Source organism: Plodia interpunctella, chromosome 14 (genome assembly GCF_027563975.2).
Source record: "Plodia interpunctella isolate USDA-ARS_2022_Savannah chromosome 14, ilPloInte3.2, whole genome shotgun sequence".
NCBI classification, from domain to species: Eukaryota; Metazoa; Arthropoda; class Insecta; order Lepidoptera; family Pyralidae; genus Plodia; species Plodia interpunctella.
In genome coordinates this window covers 3723081-3745971 of record NC_071307.1, presented here as the reverse complement: position 1 = coordinate 3745971, position 22891 = coordinate 3723081, and the positions used below count along the sequence as shown (strand labels likewise).

Sequence of the window (22891 nt, the reverse complement as noted above, 5' to 3'; positions counted from 1 at the left end):
ATAGGATAGGATGAATACAAATATTTGGTAATATTTTCAACTTCTAAACTTTCTATAATTTTAATTATATGTATGATTTATCTATAAATAATTATCATTAGATAATGCTTTGTGTAGTTTTTAACATATTATAGAGGTACTTTAAGGACGTTTTAAAGAAATGTTCTTAGTATTAAATATTTTAAATCTTGATTACTTTAAACAAAAACGACAAACTAAATTGACTGAATAAGGTCAAATTTCAACTGCATAAATACGGCTACTTTGTTTTTTTGTTTGATTGTTTCTTCACTGTACAAAAATACATGATAAAATTACATAAGTACTTTACAGATGTTAAATAGCGGATTTATCCCATGAAGGATTCATCCCTCTTTCATACAATCAGCTAGTTTGAAAGGATATATTATCTAGTTTGTGGTGATTATATCAGGAAAATAATAATGAATGTAAAAGACGAACAAATTTTATAAAATTTATTTAATGTAAAATTAATCCGCTACTTTAGTCAACAGAAATACGCCAAGCGGAAATGGTTGCTACGCAATTTAAATAAATTAATATAAAATATAAAGTTCTTATGATAATTAATATTGCACAGAATATTAAATGTAAATACATAACATTTGGTTGCCAAAATGAATTTTGGGAACAATCAGAATTGATATCATGAAATATATTTTATGTGTGCAAAACCATATTCATTGTGTTTTTAATGTGTTACTTGTACTTTGATATAAGTAGCGTATAACACTTTGATTACATAATATGCTGTATTTTTACATGAAAATACAAGCAAATTCATTTATGCAACCTATAATTTATTTTTATTTTTTCCTAAAATTGAAGATTTTAACATCGAACACTTTTTAATAAAGCAGAGAGATTAATTTATCTAAAAAAATGTGAAAATAATTTGACAGGTCTAGAGTCGGACATAATTCACATAGTAACAGATAGAGTTTTTTAGTCTAAGGGTGCGTTCCACCGGTCAACTTTGACGTTAACATTAACCTGCGCAGAAAAACGCAAAGTACGACATTTTAGACGATGAAGACTGACGAAGGAGCGCAGCTCGAGCTGCGTGAGTTACGCCATCAAATTTGACCTTGATTTTAACGTTTTTTTTTTTTTTACTTTTGGACAAAATTCTTCTACGCTGGTTAAAGTTACCGTCAAAATTGACGGTGCAACCCACTCTAAGTCGATCAGTATACATCTACTCAACTTTTAATTGCACATCAATTGCACTTTACAAAATGCATTACAACAAATTATTCACAGTTATATTTACATTTTGAACTAAAGTATAAAGACACAATATATGTTATAAACCGAGTCAACATTTTATACTTAGTAATTGATTATGTCAGTTAATTTTCTGACTTCAAATTAAAAAAAAATCTACCTAAATGGCAAACTACGAATATGGAAAGTTTTGTTGCCTTCAACTGAATCATTACACTTTCTTTTTTTTAAATCGTCTATCAAAAGTGTAAACAATAATAACGCAAATGAAACACCTATTTGGTTTCGTGATGTGATTGAAGAAATGATTTTTTTGTAGACTCAGTTCATACAATTTCAAATAAAATAATTTTACTTAAACACGACTGTTTACGTTAACCATCATTTATCAAAGTCGTATATTTCAGGACGGGACCGAACTTCAAGAACATAGAAATTTGCTAGTAACCCAAACCTCTTATATCATTTAATTTCATACACCTACATATAATTTTTACACGTAATTACAATACGCCGTAATCGACATCTATTTCGTTGCTCTAATTCAAAACCTACACTTGTGATAACTTGATTCCATTAAAATGAATCCGACAAAAAATGTAAAACCACTTTTCGACAGTCAACAAACGACACTTCTTAATAATCTTCACAACTTTGATTGTCCTTTTATTTCACATTAAAGTAGTCGCAAAGAAAGAAGTGTCACGGTATCCTTAGTAGGGTCGCCACACTGTGTTGCTGTCAGGTTGCGGGTTCCCACGTTGTCCGAGGTTATTCACCCTCCCGTCTTCCCCCCGTGCCGCCGCAGCCGCGCAAGAGTTTCCACCTCCTAACAACAAGTCTTGCCCATTATTTCCATGTCTGTGGTTATTGGTCGTCGACGATATCTGATCCATCATAGTCTGTAACTCATTATGATGATTCTGCGTCGAATGAATAGAATTAGAATGCAGCGGGTGGAAGTTATGCGATTGGTTAGCAGCTGTGTACAGCTGGCTGTATAACAAACTTGCGGGGAGAACTGGGTACAGGGAATTGTTGCAGTTACTGCTGCCGTACGAGGAGTTTTGCGATCCCATTAAAGAGGGGAAGTTTGTGCTGTTCGAGTGATTGTGTCCGACGTTTGTGGTCGTGTTGGACGTTAGTAAGTCGTCCTGTACCGGTGACTCGGGCTGCGAACTGTTATCGCTCAGCGATCGCGGACCGGTGGATAGACTGTAGTCTGCGTTGTTGTTGTATCGCGGTAGGAGGGTGCCGTGGTGCGATGGTGACGAACCTACGAGACCTGATAATTGCTGGTCCAGATCAACGCCTGTCGTGTCCGGTAGCACTGTAGGACAAAACAATTTATATTAATTTACAGTTGGTGTAATATCGCAAAATAATGCGGCGGTAGACCAGCGATTAAAACGTACGCCTCTAATTGAAAGGTCCTAAGTTATAATCCTATTTTTGCCGCATGCGTTTTTATAGCGTCTAAAGGTATCTGATATAGATCAGATACCTTTAGACGACTTGAATAAAACCTGATAGCATTGTTAACAATAACAAAGAAATATATATTCGATAAGAAAGAAGTGCGAAGTGCTAAGTATGTTGTGCGCCAAATATTTGTCGCACAACATACTTAGTCTAATTGCTTAATTTGTGTAAAAAATGATTCGAATTCGTATAAAGCAATTGTTTTAATATAGTCCTATATTTTTGATAACACGCGGGCACGCTTCAGTAATAAATTCATCGACGATCGGACGTGTCCAAACGCTGTAAATTATAATGAGAGTCAGTTTAATGTCCGATGCGCCGCCGTCAGCCCTGCATCACTGTTTTAAGGAGGATGTTAGTCGTAAAACAAGTTGGTAGATTTAATTTCACCTTACTGGTATAAATTACGATGCCAGACCGTAAATCGATCGATGTTTTATTAATTTTGTAGGAAAAAGTGTTGCTCCTGCGCCTGTATTTGACTATTTTGGTCGCGACGAGTCGGGTCGGGAAACATTTTATGCCGCGCGTTGTTTTCATTAGCTCTAATGGCCGATTATGCTGTACATTTACTGTTTGTTTGTAAATACTGAACGGCGAGCTTGACTCTGCGGAATATGGTTACGTTATTGTAGTGCTAAAAGCATAAGCATTATGGTGCCTTTAGGTTTTTGTTTGGTATGATTATTAAAAGTTTAATTAGGAAGAATCTTTACATTTACGCTTACGTTAATTGTCTATTAGAACAAATACTTATGTATAAAACTTCTCACGTCTATCAAGTAGATAGATTGATAAAGAATCTTAGGTGCATTGAAGAGTTCCACTAGTGAACATAGGGCTTTTCATTTTGTAAGTTTCTGTTGTTAACCTAATTCATAAAACATGCTTAGCTTAAAAATATCCAAACCTGTATTATTAGCCGAAAAATCTTGCGACGGCGTCTGATCCGGTACAGTTCCGGCGAATCCCAGCGCGGGTGGGTTGAATTGCGAGGCGGCTGGTGCGGCGCAGGACGGCAAATATGCCGGATATGCGCCTGCGCCGCCGTAGCCCCAATGTGAGTTGCTCGAACTAAGCCCAAATTGGCTCATATCTGTGAAGTGTCAGTCGTGTTAGAAGACAAGAAAATAATGGAATAGACAAAAAAGGTGAAAAGGTCTATTTGTGTGTAGTGCAGATTGGCATTCTGCACTGTAAGATAGACATCAATTTAGATTTGTTTGTATTTCATGTTGATCGTCTAATAAATAGTTTAATTTTGCAGCTCCATAGCAAATTGCTATTCTCATCCTATGACACATTTGTTATCAAATTAATATAAATTATCCTACATGATAACATATGAAACGAAACACCTGTAACAAATATAATTCGAGAAGGTTTCAAGAACTTTATAACCTACACTTCCAAGGAAAAAAAAAATCATCGAATACCTACACACTCAAATAACAAAATCAAATCTCAAAAGTATCGAAAAATACAGACACTGGACACAGTCCACACAGACATTGCAAGAGTAGACAAAATGCGCCAGCAATCGTCGTCCAAACGCACATTTTATTTTTTCCGGAGTATTACCGGCTTTTATTTTTCGGTATCACGGTTCCGTTTTTGGCCGGCGATCGGACTCGGTTATACGATATGTGCGCGCCGTGTCGATTTGCGAACGTTTTTTTCCCATTTTGAGCCGCATGAGTTGTTTTGGGGTAGCCCTGGATTTTAACGGGCTCCGTGCATACTTGTTCGATTGCGCCCGCAGTCAACTCCAACTTTTTTTTACTGTTCTGATTGAATCCGCACTTTAGTGAACGTAGTTTGGAGTTTCGGTTGGTGACTCATTCACTTTCAGCCGAGCCTCAGATTATAAGGTTTGCCAGATTCCAATTTCGCCTCGCCCTACTTTTTAAATATTTCTCTGAGTTTTTACAGCATTCCAATTTCACCAAATGGATTTGCGGTCTGGCTCGCTAGTTTATTAAACGAGCGCCAGTCTGAAAATTTCTGAACTGATAGCCGGCTATAAATTAACATAGATTAACGTTGTGATCATGCTATGCTTTACTATAATATCTTTCAGGAAAATTAATCTATTGTCAGTAACTTAGTTATTCATTTTGAAAAATCTTATATTTTTTTGAGGAGAACTCCTTTTCTAATATTATACAGTAGTAAAATGTTAACCAAATCATACAAAAACGTTATAATAAAAAAGTACTTACTCTGACAAGTAGTGATGGGTGGCATCCTGAACCCTCCGAGAGGGTCCGGGGGGAAGGGGAAGGGGCGCTGGCCGAACGCGAAGTGGAACTGCTGCTGCTGCCCTAGGAGAGACAACACTACATCAGTACGATACTGGCTGTCCTTCATCTCAAGCATTCATAACAAATGTGTGGGAAATGTACAGTAGCTATTCAAAAATCGAATACACAATAAATGCTTAGTTTTAAACATAAGACACATTTAAAACTAGGCATTCATTGTCATAATTTCTCACATCAGTTTATAGAACGATCACATATCCTTATCTGTTGGATCAATATTCATATATTCTATATTATTCATATATTCTATATTTCATATATTCTATATGAATATATGAAAATAGAATAATGAAACTTAGACTCTGAAATATTTATATTACACATAGACATAAGAACATTAATATTCTTTCACAGATATAATCTGTGATATTGCCTGATGACCTGATGAGATAGATCACCAAAATTCAGACACTTAATATCATCAACGGGTAGGTACTATATCTTATTTTCTACTTCTATTCGATTGTATTTTAGTGTTTTTTAACTTCTAGAGATATAATAGCAGTCACTAAATTAAGTAAATTAGGCTTGGTACGTTAACACTCATACCTAGTTGTTGAGCAAGGATTACATTATCGTCGTTTTGGCAGCCCTCCCGACGACCCTGTCTATCACAGTCACAGCCTACTCAATAATTCTGTCTACTAGTCACCTGAACAACCATCTGAATTGAAATCTCAATTTAAAACTACGTAAGATACTAAAATATAAGCATTATTTTTTAATTAGATGAAGTCGGCAAAACTCATAGATCTATCAACAAAACAGAATGGACAAATGAATATAGTACTAAGTATACAAGTAGGCACAAAGTCAAAGTTTATTATTATTATGTATTTACTCAGAAATTAGACCTTCACAGGTATTTTTTACGTCATATTCTAATTAAATTATATATTTGATAGTTATATCCGATATATATTAGATCGAAGTTACAAGCTAATAACATTTTGGAACGACTACACTACTGCTGAGAAGAAATGCGAATGAAGACTCTAAATCAAGCAATTTAAATTGTGTTGTTCCCTATCAAGCTAGAAGGGCACGGCAAGGGCACTTATCTAGAATTGTTCTATTTTGATACTACAATGAATGGGGTTTATTGGGTGGAATGGGCTTGTGGTTATTCGGATTCTTGAAAGAAACTATCGCTGTATCTCCTACGTGACAAACACGGATACATAAAATCAACACCAATTACGAGAGCCAATATAGGCCAACAGATTTTTTTTACAAATATAACCGTGCAACAAATACTAGTCCACTAATTCTGTGTCCATCCCGCTTCCCGCTTCACTTCCGAATTGTGTTTCGAACCAATCGTGAACGCAATCAAGGTCGTAGGACCGTAGACAATATAGACATGCATCGGCGATGCACTGATTGATACGCATGTGTACGCTAATGAAGTTACATGCACGTCTAATTTAGTTTTAGATTCAGAATCATCAAGTCTGTTGTCTGAAATAATTCAAAAATAATTCTTTTTTTTTTTAATTAGGTAGGTACACTCCGGATTGGTGAGATTATATTTTAGTTACCAGGCACAGTCGACCGCACGTTAAGTTAACCTATGTGGATGTGTATGCTGCGACAAAAGGGGTGAATATGCAATGAATGTGGTTATTTTGATATTCTGTTGACATTGACTAAAGATTCTTCACAATTAAATAGTATCAAAATATTTTTGGGGTCTGGGGGTTAAACCTGTCTTTCTGAATCTCTTTCCACACATTGTTTAGCTATGTGGCTAATAGTCTGCCTAAACCCTTGGATTTTTCAGGGACATTAAATACTCGCTTGATCGGGTGATTTTCATTGCGCTTCACAACATGCCTAAACCATCCCAAACGGCTGTCTTTCTGTTATTTGTCGATAGAGGCAGATTAAATTGATCTAGGAAATAGTATCAAAATAATAAATTGAATTACAGTGGGAAAAATAGTAAAAATCCTCTACTATCACCCCACTTTACACGACATTATAAGTTTGGATTTGGGCATATCAATACAATAAATCTATTTTATTTCATCTAGTTTAAAAAGGTAAAAAACATTCCAGGCGTATATATTATTTTAAAAGTTTACACATTCTATAGTTTATTTTACGGTTTTAATTGGTTACTTATTATCCTACAGTTTTAATTTCTAGAAGACTTTCTTTGAGACCTGGTAATAAACATCTTATATTCACTTATACAGTGCCAAATATAATTTAAAAAATATTGAAAAATCAACTTCAATACGAATGTTAGTGCTACAATCTAGAGATGTGTAACAAATGCCCACGCATACACAGCTAGGCCTTGTATCCACACACACCAACAAAGGCACCAGTGTATAAATCAACGGCGCAACAATTACACACTTTCATGGCAAGTTGGAATTAGAAACTGTCATTTGCACCGTTCGGTGGGCGGGGGGGGTGTTGGGAGGAAAAATAGGGTGCAGAGTAAGTAATAGTACCAACTTACAGAAGGTGTATTTCGAGCACATGCGAAATTGAAACTTATCGCGAGGCACAATCTTTTTATCATTGTTATTACAATAGTGGCATCAAACCGGTGCAAAATGTTTTAAAGACCGATATTTTCAACCAACTATATTTCGTCAGCAGCCATAAAGCAGTCAAATTCGGGATCCCTTTTTTCCGCATAATTTTTATATCCTAATTTAATTTAGCATAACGAGTTAAGCATAAACCTTTTTTGACATAATAATATTTTGACATACCAGTTTTTTGGCATACCTTTTCAATAAGCATAATTATAATTTATGCTAATGTATTCTACCATAATTTTGATTTGCATAAAGCTAAAGTGTAGCAGTAGGTTAGGGTGCGGCGGGGTGGCCCTTGGGCCACCCATAAGTCGCCAATATGCTTTAGAATATTATGCTTAAAAAAAATTATGCTTATGGTAGGAATGCGTATAAAAAATGTGCCCAAACATTATGCCAAATTAATATTGTGCGTACATATTATATTATTATAATAATTAAAAGTCATGTTAAATTAGGACGTAAAATTGTATGCATAAAAATAAGGAACCCTGAAATTCGGGGTCCACTTTTCTAGTTTTTCTTATCCAATTTGCAATAGTCTTTGGCATCGCCAACAGGGAATATTACTGGTCGTTATCACGCCAGCACGCCAGCAGTTCAGCACTAGAACAACGTTTTTAACAAAACAACATTTTGGACATTGACAGTCTTCCAAAGTATGACAAATGAATTGTGCAGCATGGCATTGATTTGCATTGGTGCCATAACCGGCATCAAGCTTTGGATTGTATTCTATTAATTTGGGTAATATTGTTTCCAGTGGACACAAACTCTACAGCGTCGACAATGTTTAGAAAAAGCCCCATGTGGGGCCCATCAGAAATCGTACCTAAACTTCAGAGGAATGGCCTCTGGAGCTGGGAGGAAAAATAGAGGGTGCGGCAAGGGCTACTGTGGACCTGATTAAAGGATTACATAGGGGTGGTGTCCGGTCTAGTTAGATTTATTATGCCAAGTATTTCTACTAGTTAGCCCGGCTTTAATAATATGCATCTATTAGGATTACTAGGATTCTAAAGGGTAGAGAAGGTAATTTACTACAAGGCCAGAACTATTTAACTTATTGAAATTCCATTTTTCTCTACTAATATAATCAATTATAGAAACTTTAAATTCTTGGAACGTCAATAGGCTTCATTTTGTTTTTTAAAAGAAATAGTCCTTACCGTAACTAACACTACTAAGTAAAAATAAATATTTGTTTTGATTGAGATTGTAGCTCATATAGTTATTGCTACTTAACTGAAATGTTAAATGTTTATGTATAAGAAGATTAATTAATGAAGTAATATAACTAGTTCCAAGGCTGTGACGTTAACAAATGAGGAGGCTTCGTCCGGGAATCACACCTCGAGCCCGATCGGTCGACGTCTAGAAATTAAAATAATTGCGCTCCGCGGGATAGTGCCGCTTCCAGGAGCGGGTACTGGCTGTATACATTCTGATTGGTTATTTCAATAAATCTCAAAATATTTGTTATCTGTTACATACGTATGCCATTTTCTGGAGATGTTGATAATAAAAATAAAATTACTTGGTATGGTAATTAGATATGGTATATGATAAATTGTCAGTTTTTTTATGTGGTGAACATTCGAAAACATCTCTAATAAATTAGACATTGTCATTAGAACTTATCGAGTTAGGTAACTATTTAAACAGATCTTCAAAATTATCTTTAGTAAGAAATAATACACTAAAAAAATAAAATTTAAATTTTAAAAAACTGAATTTCCGAACATATGCTAACCATACATTAGGTTAGACGAATGTGAGGGCACAAAGGAGGCTGCTGTAATGAATCGGTTGTTTAATTAATTAGTGAAGAAAGGGCCAAAGGGTGGAACACCCTCGTGTGTGCATGCCCTGCATATTGATTTATTAAACCTCCGTCTATGCGAGCGATAAATTATTTAATTCCGGAGTTACGCGCGTTTCAAACGGAGGTCTGTAATGTGTATCGGAACGCCTCATTTCCTCTTGTTTCATTTCAAATTTAATTATTTTGTACGACATGTTCAATGATTGTATCCTAAAAACTAATCGAATATCTACTAGATTTTACTATTACGACCACTTTATATTTTTATATTAAGTGATATTCAATAAAGCAATAACTTTGTTGATTGTCTGGACTCAGATATTATGCCATATCGATTAAATCTTGCATGTTTAGAACTGATCAAATTAAACCTGTTTACTAATTTCATCAAAATTCGATTAATGAATTCACATATTCAAAGTACCTACGTTTAAAGGTTTAAAAAGAAATAAATAGAAATCCTAATGAATCATTTCCGAAACATGTAATTAAGTTACTAAACCCGAGCATACTACAAACAGTCTCTAAATGCCATCAAACACAAGTATATGAAAACAAACAGATTGAAATTCAGCGTGTGAAGTAAACAGAGCTATAACCTGTCCTAGAGCGCCGCACGCGGGTGGTCCTGCGCAGGCGCACGAAAATAGCCAACGTGGATGTTTTAAGAAAAACATCGTTATACAGATTATTAAATCCAACGGCTACTGTGCAAGACTGTTAAACATACCACCCAGCTTATAGGGTGTTTGGAATATCCGATTTTAGACTATTTTTGATTTTAGAACGTTGACTAGCGCCATATTCAAACTCTTTAACAAGTACTTATGTCATTCTAGAATGTACAGTACAACTTTGCTTCGAATTTTGAAGATTTATTAATTAAACTACAAAACTGTTTTTGTACTACTAAATGGATACGAAAAAATACTTTAGAAAAATATAGATATCGAAAGATAAGCAATAGAAAGATTCTCACGTTGGAAATATATTTTTTTTTCCTAAATATATATGAGACAAAAACATCCCTTTTTCTCCAGTAATAGGCGAACGAATTATTTACGATGTGACGTCACTTATATTAATGATCCGAACTTGTAAATAAATGCAAAGATACAAGCGGCCCGTTTCCTCTTCACTCGTGTAAAACCATAACAAATTATCCTTCCTCTTGAATCACAATATCTATTAAAAAAACATAAAAATTTGCCTACATACATAGGGACAGACAGACGCACAGCGGGAAGCGACTTTGTTTTATACCGTGTGGTGATTTACATATAAGAATCCGCACACGTCCAGGTGATGGTAGCCCGTGAAAATGCTATTCGCGTATTATTAATAAATAACCGCCATTAGGACGGTTGTTTTCCGATGTTTTGTGGTTACCGCTGTTTGCGTTTAGATTGTTCCAAATTCAAAGCTTTGATGTTTTCAGGATCGTGTCCGGATACAAATTAAACAATGAATCCTTTTAATAATTGCTTGGGAGTTTTAATGTGTTTTCAAGCCGAATAAAATAGGATGTATTCGGTTCTACATGTTTAATGTATCTGGACGCGTATATTCTATTTCTAAAAATAATATTCTGGATAGGTACATACTAATCCTAATTCTAACTTCATTGCAATGTATGGGCCAATTTTTAGTTACGCTTATTTCTTGCTTCTTGTCTGTCTGCTCGCGATAAACTCAAAATTGTACGAATTTCACGCGGCGATTTCTGAGTAAGTTTAGGTGTATTTTATTACAGTTTTACCCGAATGAAGCCGGGACGGACTGCTAGTGTGCAATAAAGTTCTTTTATACAAACAAAAGAGTGAGTACTAACTGGTCTTGGACCTCGGCTCCCTGGGCCCGTCCACCGTCACCTTGATAGCCTTGTTGTAGGTGGTCACTTGCGGCGGCGATGTTGATATAGTTATCGTTAGCGTGAACGATTTTCCTGTAACAATGGAAATATATTGTCACTAATTTGAAAAGACGATGAAAAATTTTTTTTTCGTAAAAAGTGCAGCGCAATGATTACATGCTAGTGTCATTTATTCTATATATTTATTTTATCTTCTGTATTATTGCTTTATGTGTCTAATCGAAATACAAGTCAAGTTTTTTGGGAACTTAACAGGTTATTTAACTATTATTGACTTAAAAACCTGAACAGTCAGTCCTGTCAGTCAATAAACATGAAAATGAAGAAAAGGCCAATACTCAATCTAATAAGCCACACAACTATAAGTATTTCTATTAACTAAGTATTTACAAATTTCAAAGGCATTTTTTTTGCAATAATAAAAACACAGAATTTTGTTTTTATTTATCTATACCAAATAGTTGAAATTTTATTGATGCCCTGATATTACAACTAAACGAAAATATTTGCGTGAACTTTGTACTCAAACTGAGCGAAAACCATAAATTCAATCAGCGGTTACTCTTTTGAACTTCGATTGTGATCACTTGTTTTAAAAGTTAAAAATTTATTGCCAGTTCGTTTTCAATTTGCGATTCAATTTTATACCACTGCACGCTGCTCTATCTACGAGAAAATAATTGTCCATCAAAAATGGACGTACAACTGTCTGCAATCATACCTGCAGCGCCCTTTGTTACAAAATATAGGGATATATAAAAGGTTTTACATGCAATAAAACCAATACCGTCAGTTATTAATAGCAGTAATTACAATGAAATAAAAGTACCTAAAATATATGACGCGAAAATTGTCAACAATCCAACGGTGCTTGAAACGAAACAATCTCATTCAAACGTTGAGAGCATAAAGACTATCGCAACCCGCCGCACATCAGAGCGCGTCACAAACAACGGACTGGCCACTTCATCACAGCGTAACGCTGCCAATAAAAAAAAAACATTTCCATCTGCGGAAAAACCACAGTTAATATTAAATGACCGTCCGTCAAAGCTGTATTGTAGAGCGCTTTGCGACCACTCGCTGCGGGATGCAGTCAATACCGATTTTGTGATTTTTCCAACGTCCCCCTTGCCCTCCTTACGGGGGGTCAGTGGGAGAGTGACATGTAAGCTTTAATGGGCCCTGGAGCGGCACGCCGCTGGCTACACGCGAAAAAACTGAAAAAAGGCCTCATTCATATGTGATTTCATGTGTAGGCTACTTTGGGCTCGGCGGTGAGTCTCGTTAAAAATGGAGGCTGTGTACATGTGGCCGCTTGTTGCGGCCTATCGGAGTTTATTAACGTGGTCGGAGGAGCGCTTACAGCGTTCACACTTGTTTTCGTAGCTTTTGGGGTTTTGCCCGGTGCCGTTCTCTGATGATTAATTGATTTTATTAATTACTAGATGTTGGCTTCGCTCCCGTGGGAATTTTGAAATAAAATATACCCTATAGCAATCTTTGATAATGTACATTTCTAATGGTGAAATAATTTTTGAAATCGGTTCTATAGTTTCGGAGATTACCCGCCTCAAACATACAAACTCACAAAGTCATATTCACAAACGCCTACCTCTTTATAATAATAGTATAGATGAGACTCGTATGCTTCTAGAAATAACGTTTCAGGATCAAACACATGCTTAGTATAAGAAAAATATAAAAAGTATAGCACTCTAGTCTCTATTATCACCTTTACAAAGATAAAATCATAGATATATAATAAAACTATAAAAGTAGTCATGTCAAGAAATACATTTTATTTTTCTTATGTACTACATAAGAAAAATAAACTATGATTCCCATAGTTTAATTCACAATCACAACACAAAGCATATTTCTATACAATCGTCATATCGAATACGCTCAAAGCAAGGCAAGGCAATGTCACGTCAAACTAGAACAGCTGATGAAAACCCCGTGTTCCCCGCTAGCCGTACCAGTTACGGCGCGCGGCGCCACTCGCCTAAATAAATAACCCCACTTAATGCTCCCTACACACGACACTGTTTTTATGAGCTCACAGTTTTCTTCTTTGTGTGACGTGTTAAGTGCCTTTTAGTTTTTCACTTTGAATCACTGCTGAACACTTTGTCTTTAATAATTTATATGTATCTTATTGAGCATAAGCGACATAACATCGACTGATTATCGATTGAATAGATACAAAGTTCTCTTTTTATCAGCACTTGATCTCGATCATACATGTTATATCATTCATTTTGTATACTTTTTGACCAATAACTGTTATATTAGTACCTGAAAAACTAAAAAAGCGAGACACGCATGTTATTACACTATATACTCGCATTGGTGCCAATAGTAGTTACACTGAGTTATGTTAAACAAATAACCGAAATCTGTTTTATTTTGCATCATTATAACTCTAAGTTATTTTTTTATGTAAAAAGATATTTTACAGAGCCGAAAGTTTCGGTTTCGGCCAAGAATCACTTTTCCATACATTTCCAGTTTCGATTGGTCACTAATTGATAAATGAGTGAGCCAATTCAGATCATCTAGCCACTAAGCTGTTTTGAGGTACATCTTATACAACATAAGTCGCGCCAATTAATAGTGAACATGAACAGAAAACAACTGGAAAGGGAAAGAAGAGGTTTGGCGTCAGGCAGGCGGCCGGTAAAATCATAGCCAAATCTTCAAAATTTTTTACGCGTTCCCGCGCCCTCACAGCTTTGAATGTAACCGCGGCTACACGCAATTCATTCTTGTAATTCGAGGAGTGCATTACAGAAGTTTGAATCGAAATAGCGAACGTTGTCATCGCGACTAGACGACATTGATTCGCTGGAGCGGCGACATCTCAATTGCGATGGCGAACAAAGTGAGGATATGACTGCTATTGCCTGTTGGCAATTAAATGTTTTATTTTTGGGAATTAGATTATGTAACCGTTTTAAACAAGCATACTAAAATTACATTACAAACTAACACTAAAATACGGAGCCGGTATATGTACCGGAAATCTCAAAAAATGCTGTAATCATAACATCATAAAGCTCATACAACCAATTTTTAACAAAATCTTTACTATACTTTCCAATCAAAAATGTCATTAATTTTGAATTTATTATTATACTTATTCAATTATTCTTATACAATTATTTAAGGCTTGCTTATTTAATAAATTTATTATGTTATGCAGTGTACACTGTATTGGATTATAGATTAGTTTAAAATTATTGTTGAATGAAATTATGTACTGTATTATCTGTATTCTGTTTGTGTGCCTAATAAAAAAAAAGTAGGTAATAATTTGATTCTTGATTTAAACTCTTTTGAGATCATTGCCTTAACCATGCAGTTATTTCCTTTACAGCTTCAGGCGACATTAACTTTGTCATTACAATCCAATTTTGATTTTTTGTTTTGTCAACTGACAATGACAGCGTCACTGTCAGCATCGTGATTATATCGGTAACGATGTGCGAATGCCGCGCGCTAATTAGCTGAATTAATATACTTATAGAGCTGAAGTGTCACACTGTTATCTGAACATGTCAAAACTTAGTACAGATGTGTCAATCTCAAGTTACCACGCGTTAGCGCTTATTGTGGCAAAGCAATGAACTTAGATACTTAGCATAAATATGAAATATTTTGCCGCGTGTTACATTTTGGACTTGGAAACGGAATAGATTATTTGCAAAAACAATGTAGGGCTTATCCATGCAGTTCGTTCGTCCGTAGTTCTGGGTGACATTCTCTTAGCCGATGCAATCCAATTGACGGGTGTCAGCTACACGCGCGTCAGCATCGTGATTACGTCGGTAACGACGTGCTAATGCCGCGCGCTAATTGGCTGAATTAATATGCTGATTGAGCTGAGGTGTCACGCTGTTACCTGAACACGTTATTACTTAGTACAGACAGCTACATCTCAGGTTACCCTGCATGGATTGCGGTGATAGTAATTTTGCATTGAATTTGCATGATAGGTGTTAAAGTTGAAATATATATATTTTTAGATGACGTGTCTAAAAGTCCTGGCACTCATAAATATTTAACATAAGTCGTTACTACTTCCACCTAATTGTACCTCTCGATTTAGACCCTGTTTCCTACTGAGAACTGCTAAGGTTTAGAAATATCTCCGCGCCGCAGCCACCCCATTTTCAACACGCAGATACCTGGCACTCTTTGGTCAGTTGATGCTAGTGTAGTATTTAGTGGTTCGCATAATGGTTTGTGTGTATTCTGATATTGAAAATGCATGAATGATAGATATATTAATATAATGATCCCAATTTTACTCATTTAGAAAGTTTTCTTTTCATCTAAGTTTTATTAATTTTCATCTATGTTCTATTAATTGTCTGCTCAAATTGGTCTATATAGTACTAATGTTATTTAGTGTTTAGAATTCATCTTGATTATGATATAATTATTTCGATTCTTAAATAAACACGTCTTTAAAATACATTTGATACTTTTAAAAGCAAATATAGCCCAGTGCGGTTATTGAATAAATTTAACTTTTAACTTCAACCAGTAATTCCCATAACAAAACCAACAGCAATCCAATAGCCACAGTATCATAGCGCGTCACGAGTCGGCATAGTTTAACTTGCGGGTTCCGCTTAGTTAGAGGCCAAGTGATCGTAAATGAAATGGTAGTTTTCCACCGCGGCTAACCCTAGCCCAGGGCTGTGGGTAGTGGGTCTGCCGCTGCGGCCGCGTTACGGTTGACAAGGGCCTGGAATGGGTCGCGTGTTAGAGAAACCGCCGTATGTTGCGTGCGGCCTTATCGTTTTGACGATAACTTGTTTTTCCCCATCGACTTTTGTGTTGTGTGAAAAATTGAAAAGTTGAAAAATGATGTGTCGTAAAACACATTAATAACTTTCGTTTTACCTCAGTGCCACAGTTTAGAAGAAACACATTTGCATCTAAACTTTCGAACATTGAAATGATTTCATAAACACATTCAAAGATACCGTAAAACGAAGACGGTAATTAAAGCTGGCCGCAAAGAAATTCAAATAAAGAATGTTTCAAAGGAAAAAATATTGAAATGGCTGTGCGGCCGCCCCGCCTACAGAAGACGTTTATTTCCCGACTTTTCCATTGGCTGCCGCGCGGGAAGGCGGGCTTCTTCAAGTCTCGCGCAACTTTTCATTTGCACGGCTCTGAAATATCGCTGAGATTAAAGCGCAACGGAACTTCCGCTGCGGTTAGCTCGAGACGGTTTTTTGTTTGCAATATGCAGTAGATCTTCAGTTTCCATTAACATAGCCGGCTCTAAGTTATTTCCGTGTACTTACGACCATAATAGTTATATGTATATGTACAAATTTGATCAAGAAGTTCTTCGTACGATCAAAAAGTAAATTAAAATTTTGGCTTCATAAGAATTTGAAGTAAACAATAAATCATTACCATATATAGATTAAAAAATCTTATTATTATTGTTATTACTAATATGCCCAATTATTTTATCTAGCAAATATGTAAAGAGACGAAGGGGTTGTTCGGACAAGCCCAATATTTACGTCGAGCTTAAAGAGCAATTGAAGAATGCTTAAAAAAATTAGTTTGAAAATTTCGAAATTTACCTTTACATAGAAGCTCTAAATTCACATCACATCTTGACATATAAAAACGAACAAAGCGGAAAATAAGACAAGACACGTTGATGGAAACAGGATTTTCAAAGTACCTAACAGGAAATATTGTGTCACGGCCCCGGCATTGCGGGCTCTGGCGGTCCCTTGCGAACTACTCGTCACAGATGGTTTTTGAGTTTGCTCACTACTTCAGCTTCGGCTTGCTGGTTGGTTTCGCAAAACCTCCTGCTTCTCAGCAAGCGAATCGCCTCGGGCCTGGACCTACGCGCTTAGGAACAACACTGGGAATTTTGCAGGAATTAATTTCTACCTCTGACTTATATAGGTGAAATAATGATTAATTCTGATTAAATATGATTTGTTTCAAAGTCTTCCCAATAGAGCAAAAAACTTTGGTAGAAATTAAGCATTAATTAAGATGCGCATTTTTGAGAGCGTTCTATTAATCACCTGGTACATATATAATTTAAAACTTATGTATGTCATTAAAATATTGTAATATTTGTATGATCAATTGAATAATTGGATGACAGCTTGTTAAATGAAACTAAACTAAATAGACGATGCGATGTTAGTCATGTTTTTGAATTATTATGAAATTGGTTATTTATTCTTTGTAAAGTGTTAAAATTATGTTTCATGTACTTGTTGATCTTTCTTTTTTTATAGAATATCTTAGTAAAACTAGTGTTAGATTTTATTCAAGTTGAGCAAATGCATCTGTAACGCAATCACTACCGCAATCTATGTGTATAGGTTTTTTCTAAAGCTGGTTTTCTTCACTTTAGCTCTGTAAGTATGCAAAAACCTGAGTCAGATAGGGTGACATGTGGATTAAGCAGCATTCGAACTTGGGACCTTCCGATCATGCAACCGCTGATTACCGGCGTGATGCTTCAATACTTTTTAAATAATTTGTTGACTTAAGTTTGTAGTATTTCACTATATATTTTTTTAATATAAAAAAATGCTAGTGACCAAGAACATCAGCGATAAGGAATACTGATATAACTGACACGATTTTTTTTATTGTACGTAACATTTAGTCAAGTACGAGTTGGACTACGTGCAATTTAAGTTTCCGAAGGTATGTTCTACACATGTACAAGAACGCATTAAGTTACGCCTATATAACAGTGACAGTTTTCCTATCAAATACATTATATTCAATATTATGATGAAGTTTTTCTGGTCCACCTTTAACCAGATCGAGGAGGGTACATTTATATACCCTCGGACAAAGTTTAGATATTTTTAACTTCTTTACAAACCAAACTTCCTTAAATATTATTCTTCCTTACATATTCTTCCAAAGTACTCTGGCGTTGGCAAGTCTGTTCGCGATAAACTCAAAAAATATTGCATGGATTTTCATGCGTTTTACACCAACAGATAGTGCGATTCCTGAGACAGGTTTAGGCATATAATTTATTATGTTTCTACCCGAGCAAAGCAAGAAAGCGCCGCTAGTCCCAACTAATATTATAAATGCGAAAGTAAGTTTTTTGTTACCTCTTCACGAATTATCTACTATACCGATTATTATGAAATTTGGTACAAGTGTAGAAAATAACCTGGAATGACACATAGGGTACTTTTTATCACGAAATTCCCACGGGAGCGAAGCCCCGGGGCGCATCTAGTCAATTATAAAAATGGTTTATCAACGCTTGTATTAAATAGGCTCCACGTATTATGTGGTACACGGACGAAGCAGACATAACGAAACTGTAAGGATTTCTTGTTTACTTCGTAACCCTGAAAAGAGAAGGTATATCTATCGATATCTTTTCCAGCAGTCTCATGACAACTAGAAATTGCGTTCTATAATAGGCAATTTTTTTTTGTTTTGATGATTATTCGAACGCCCTCATGTTAATAAAACTCCAGTGAAAAAAATACTATTGGTAACGACAATGCTTTCAAAGATATGATAAAAATAAAATCACACATTATTGTATTCGTTCAAACGCTCCATACTAAATGACACGTAGAAATTACGTCACAACGTGGCACATAATATGTTCGACACAAAAGCTATGTTTACTAGACATCTACATTAAATATTACGTTTATGGTAATGACTTCTTAATAAAAGTTGTTACAAAATTTACATCTGACCTTGTCTATTTTTACTCTGACCTTGTCTACTACCCTATAAAAATACAAGCACTTGAATAAGCAAAGCAAATTATTAAAATCTAGACGTAGTGTGTATGTAGTCAAGATAATGAAAGCCAAGGTGATAATATATTATAGCTACTTTAATAGTAACACAGAACACACTGTCATGAAAACGTCTTATGAACGTATCGTCAGTATCGAATCTGTCGTTGTCTAGATCCATAATGGACCTAGTGGAGTTTTTTAGTCACATTAAATCAAATTTTTGACTGAATGAGTGTGTGGGTATCATCATTCTCAATTACTGCTAGTTACCTATCCATACTAATATTATAAATGCGAAAGTGTCTGTTGTCTGTCTATCTGTTTGTTCCGCTTTCACGGCTAAATAGCTGGACCGATTTTGATAAAATTTGGACCCCAGTTGAAACTGACTACTGTTTTTTCAAAAATCAACTCCCAAATTACTATAATGGGCGGAGAAAGCTTGTATGAAATTTATAACTGTTTCGCTTTCGCATAGATAATCACGCGGGCAAAGCCGCGGGCACAAGCTAGTTATTTATAAAGGTGCAATAAAAGATAATATATTTATTATTATAAATTATTTCCATTTACTACACACACATATTCGTATGGTATATAATATTATTATTATCCAAAAAAGATGACTTACATAAATAAAAACAATGATAAAAACATGATAAAATTTTGCACTCATTAAACCAAATAACCTTTTACAATTACATCTTGAGGTTTATATTGAAATTATAAATTAAATTAAATTATAAATGAAGTATATTATATTTTGTTTTTTGCTCTCTGTATTTTCTAACGGTTTGCTGGTAGATAATGCCTACAGCCATTTGTTTATTACGTACGTATACGTAACATACGCACTTTACAAATACATTTTTATTTGATATGTGAATAGTTTTTAATTGTTTTTATATTATTTATATAAACTAATTTAGTTAAGATTTAATGTTTTATTCTTCGCGCCATGTTTTCATTGTAAATGAAACTTTTGAACTTAATGCCCGCGATACTGGCCTAGCCTAGCGAGGGATCATGTGATATAATGTAGTACAAGGAAATGTTTTATTCACTGCACAATTTCTGCAATATACTCAACTAGCTGCCCGTCCCGACTTCGCCCGGGTAAAATAAAATAAATTTTACGCCTAAACCTTCCTCAGGAATCACACTATATATTGGTGAAAACCGCATGAAAATCCGTGCAATAGTTTTTGAGTTTATCGCGAACAGACAGACAGACGTGGCAGGGGACTTTGTTTTATAATATGTGAGGATGGACTTCCAAAAGAAATAATCAGTGACATAAGAACGAAATCTTTCTACTTTCTATATATTTGATCACCCAATTTGTTTGAGAGGTCAATTTTTTTTTCTTTTTTTCTTATTTTACATTGATTTCTTATACCGCGACTCAGTCTCATCATCCGTGTCAGCTTTGAAAATTTGTGCAGTATAATTAAAAATATCCCGTATGGTATCGAGAAAACGGATTTAAAAAAAAAATAAATTACATTTATTTTAGTAGAATGCTCAAATATTGTTTCTTGCATCTTCATTACAATCTTACGTTACGTTGTAAAAATAAAAAAACCACATATTTATTTAGTTACGTAACATTTTTCCGCTAAAAGAACTAAGTATGCAACGGAAAAGTTTTTGTTGATCTTGGATACTCGTTGAAGAAAAGTAAACTTTCTTAAGAAGGGCGGGCGGACACGGTGGAGCGGAAATGGCCGCCCAAATATTCCGCCCTCCTTGTTTGACATTCACGAACTTTCTTAAGTGACGCAGAAAAAGTTTGAAGCGATTCTCAATGTCACAGAGTTTCCCCTCGCCTCGTGATAATCATGGGACTTAAGGTTCCAATGCTTTGTGTCCATACTTTTTGTGACTTTATTTTTATTTGAGTTACTTTGTCGGAACGTTATAGGCGTATTATTGTTATTATGTTCAATGCGACTATTGTGGTTAGAATTTATTGAGAATACTATTTATTTTTATTATAACATATTTAAGTTTTTTGTATATCTATTTTCTATTTAAATTGCATTTTAAGGTAGGTATAGAGATATTTTTATTTGTGACCATTATGATTTATTGAAAACACTGATCTCCTTAAATAATTTTAATTTAAATTTGGGTTATTTAATATATTTTAAATTGTATCCAATATGTGTAAATCAAAATCAAATCATTTATTGAGAAGTACGTGTACGTTATTATATCGCATCATATTATTGTGATTCTGAAAAATACGAGCATAGAGCCCTCTATCTAGTACCGTTGTTAATCTTATTCGGATATTACTATGTATCACATAACTGCACCTTCGGCACTCACCGCGCCCACTGCGCCCCACGAATCTCAGGTCGTTGAACTTGGCCACCTGATTCTTCATCACGGCCGAGCTGTTCCTCAGCTCCGCGCAGCAATTCTCATCGTTGCCAGCTCTCACCGTCACCAGGGTGCCGTCCCCGACGTCTCCCAATGCCACTACCTTGAACGCCACCGGCAGCGTCTTGTTCGACCGCCAGTGCGGCGGTAACACTGTACACACGAAATGGGGACTGCCCGTCCGGACCAGCTCACCCGGGTGCTCGGACAAGAAGTCCCCCAGAGTCCGCTCGGCGAGGATGTCTGACGTCATCTTAGTGTAGGTCTCGTGGAGTAGCGTGGAGCTGGTGTCGGGCGACATGGCGCCGCTGCTCGCGCCCGTCAGGTGCATCCTCGCCACCCTCCGCTGCGTGCTGCACATATAGTCCGCCGTCCTCCCGACCTTCGCTACATGTCACTGCTCTCTCCACGCCGGCGACAACCACCGCGCTGACACCACATCACCACCGAATTCCCCCATCACTGTCACTCTGACGCGGGCCCCTACTTTCTGGAGATAACACCGGTTGCTAGGGAACGCGCGTGGCCACTTGACGCTGTGACGTCACGGCGGCCTTGCCACACTTTTTTTCCCGGTGAATGAAAAGTTCGGCGGCGGCGGGCGGGCGAGGGATGCGAGGGGCCGATTTTTTCCGGCGTCAAGGGGTGGCTCCCCCGCGCGCGTTTAAAAACTTTTCACTAGTTTCACTGACGGCACTTTTTTCGCAGCGTGTATTTACGCGATTGCCGAACGCACGTCGCTCTCGCTTTCAACTGCGTTCTATTTGGCTTTTTAGGAACTCCGAATTCAGTTTCGGTTTTAAGTTCCGTATTATACGTAGGGCGAGATGTGTTTACACGTACCGAGTCAGATGGGATAAATGCGTTTGACGCGTGCGTCTGTGAGCGCGGTTGTGGTTCAACTCGCGTGGGGCCGCCCTCGGTTGCGGTGACCGTTCACGGTGGCTATTAATACGCGGCGAACGTCCGCGCTCGTCGACTTCGGACAAAGTTTCGCGGGCGAGTCGGTGCGGCTCCGTGGCATCGGCGGCGAGAGGCGGCGACGGCGCGGGCGCGGCGGGCGGCGGAGCGCACTTTGCGGTCGGGGTGGGTTGGGTTTAAAGCCGCCGAAGGATAAAACATACAAATAAACACGTGTTCGCGCCGGCGCGAGCGAGAGGTGCGGCGCGCTGGTCAGAGCGAGCGGGACGGCGCGGCGTGCTTGCGGCATTTCACCGCCGCCGCGCGGGCGCGTCGCTGCCGCCGGCCGCCTTCCAACGGCATTCTGACCTAACCACGGATAATTGGCCCCGTTCTGACTTCATTCAATAACAATGTGTAAAGTGATATTTATAATTAAATTTTTAAATTAAGTGTAGGTAAATAGGAATGAAATTAATAATAAACTTTAA

At 36.5% G+C, this 22891-nt stretch overlaps 1 protein-coding gene across 3 annotated transcripts; it reads right to left on the bottom strand.

Moving 5' to 3' along the window:
* Positions 1 to 471: 471 nt before the first annotated feature.
* RunxA (Runt related A) lies at positions 472 to 22499 on the bottom strand. 3 transcript variants are annotated; one of them, XM_053755022.1, is made up of 5 exons: positions 21696 to 22499; positions 11272 to 11385; positions 4956 to 5072; positions 3644 to 3829; positions 472 to 2578 (listed from the first exon to the last, which is right to left on the bottom strand). In XM_053755022.1, the coding sequence occupies exons 1-5, from the start codon at positions 21859 to 21861 to the stop codon at positions 1962 to 1964; spliced, it is 1200 nt and encodes a 399-aa protein (XP_053610997.1). In that variant the 5' UTR covers positions 21862 to 22499; the 3' UTR covers positions 472 to 1961. The 3 variants fall into 3 exon arrangements, with proteins under 3 accessions (XP_053610997.1, XP_053610995.1, XP_053610996.1); XM_053755020.2 differs by having other exon boundaries at positions 21447 to 22498; XM_053755021.1 differs by having other exon boundaries at positions 4956 to 5057; positions 21447 to 22498.
* Between the last annotated feature and the right edge of the window lie 392 nt (positions 22500 to 22891).

Excerpts from the sequence above, each read along its gene's own strand:
- RunxA (XM_053755020.2), bottom strand. The coding sequence starts at position 21,861 with ATGTGCAGCACGCAGCGGAGGGTGGCGAGGATGCACCTGACGGGCGCG. Across the intron at positions 11,386-21,446 it reads CGTGGGGCGCAGTGGGCGCG|GAAAATCGTTCACGCTAACG; the intron begins GTGAGTGCCGAA and ends CCATTGTTACAG. Across the intron at positions 2,579-3,643 it reads TTTTTCGGCTAATAATACAG|TGCTACCGGACACGACAGGC; the intron begins GTTTGGATATTT and ends TTTGTCCTACAG.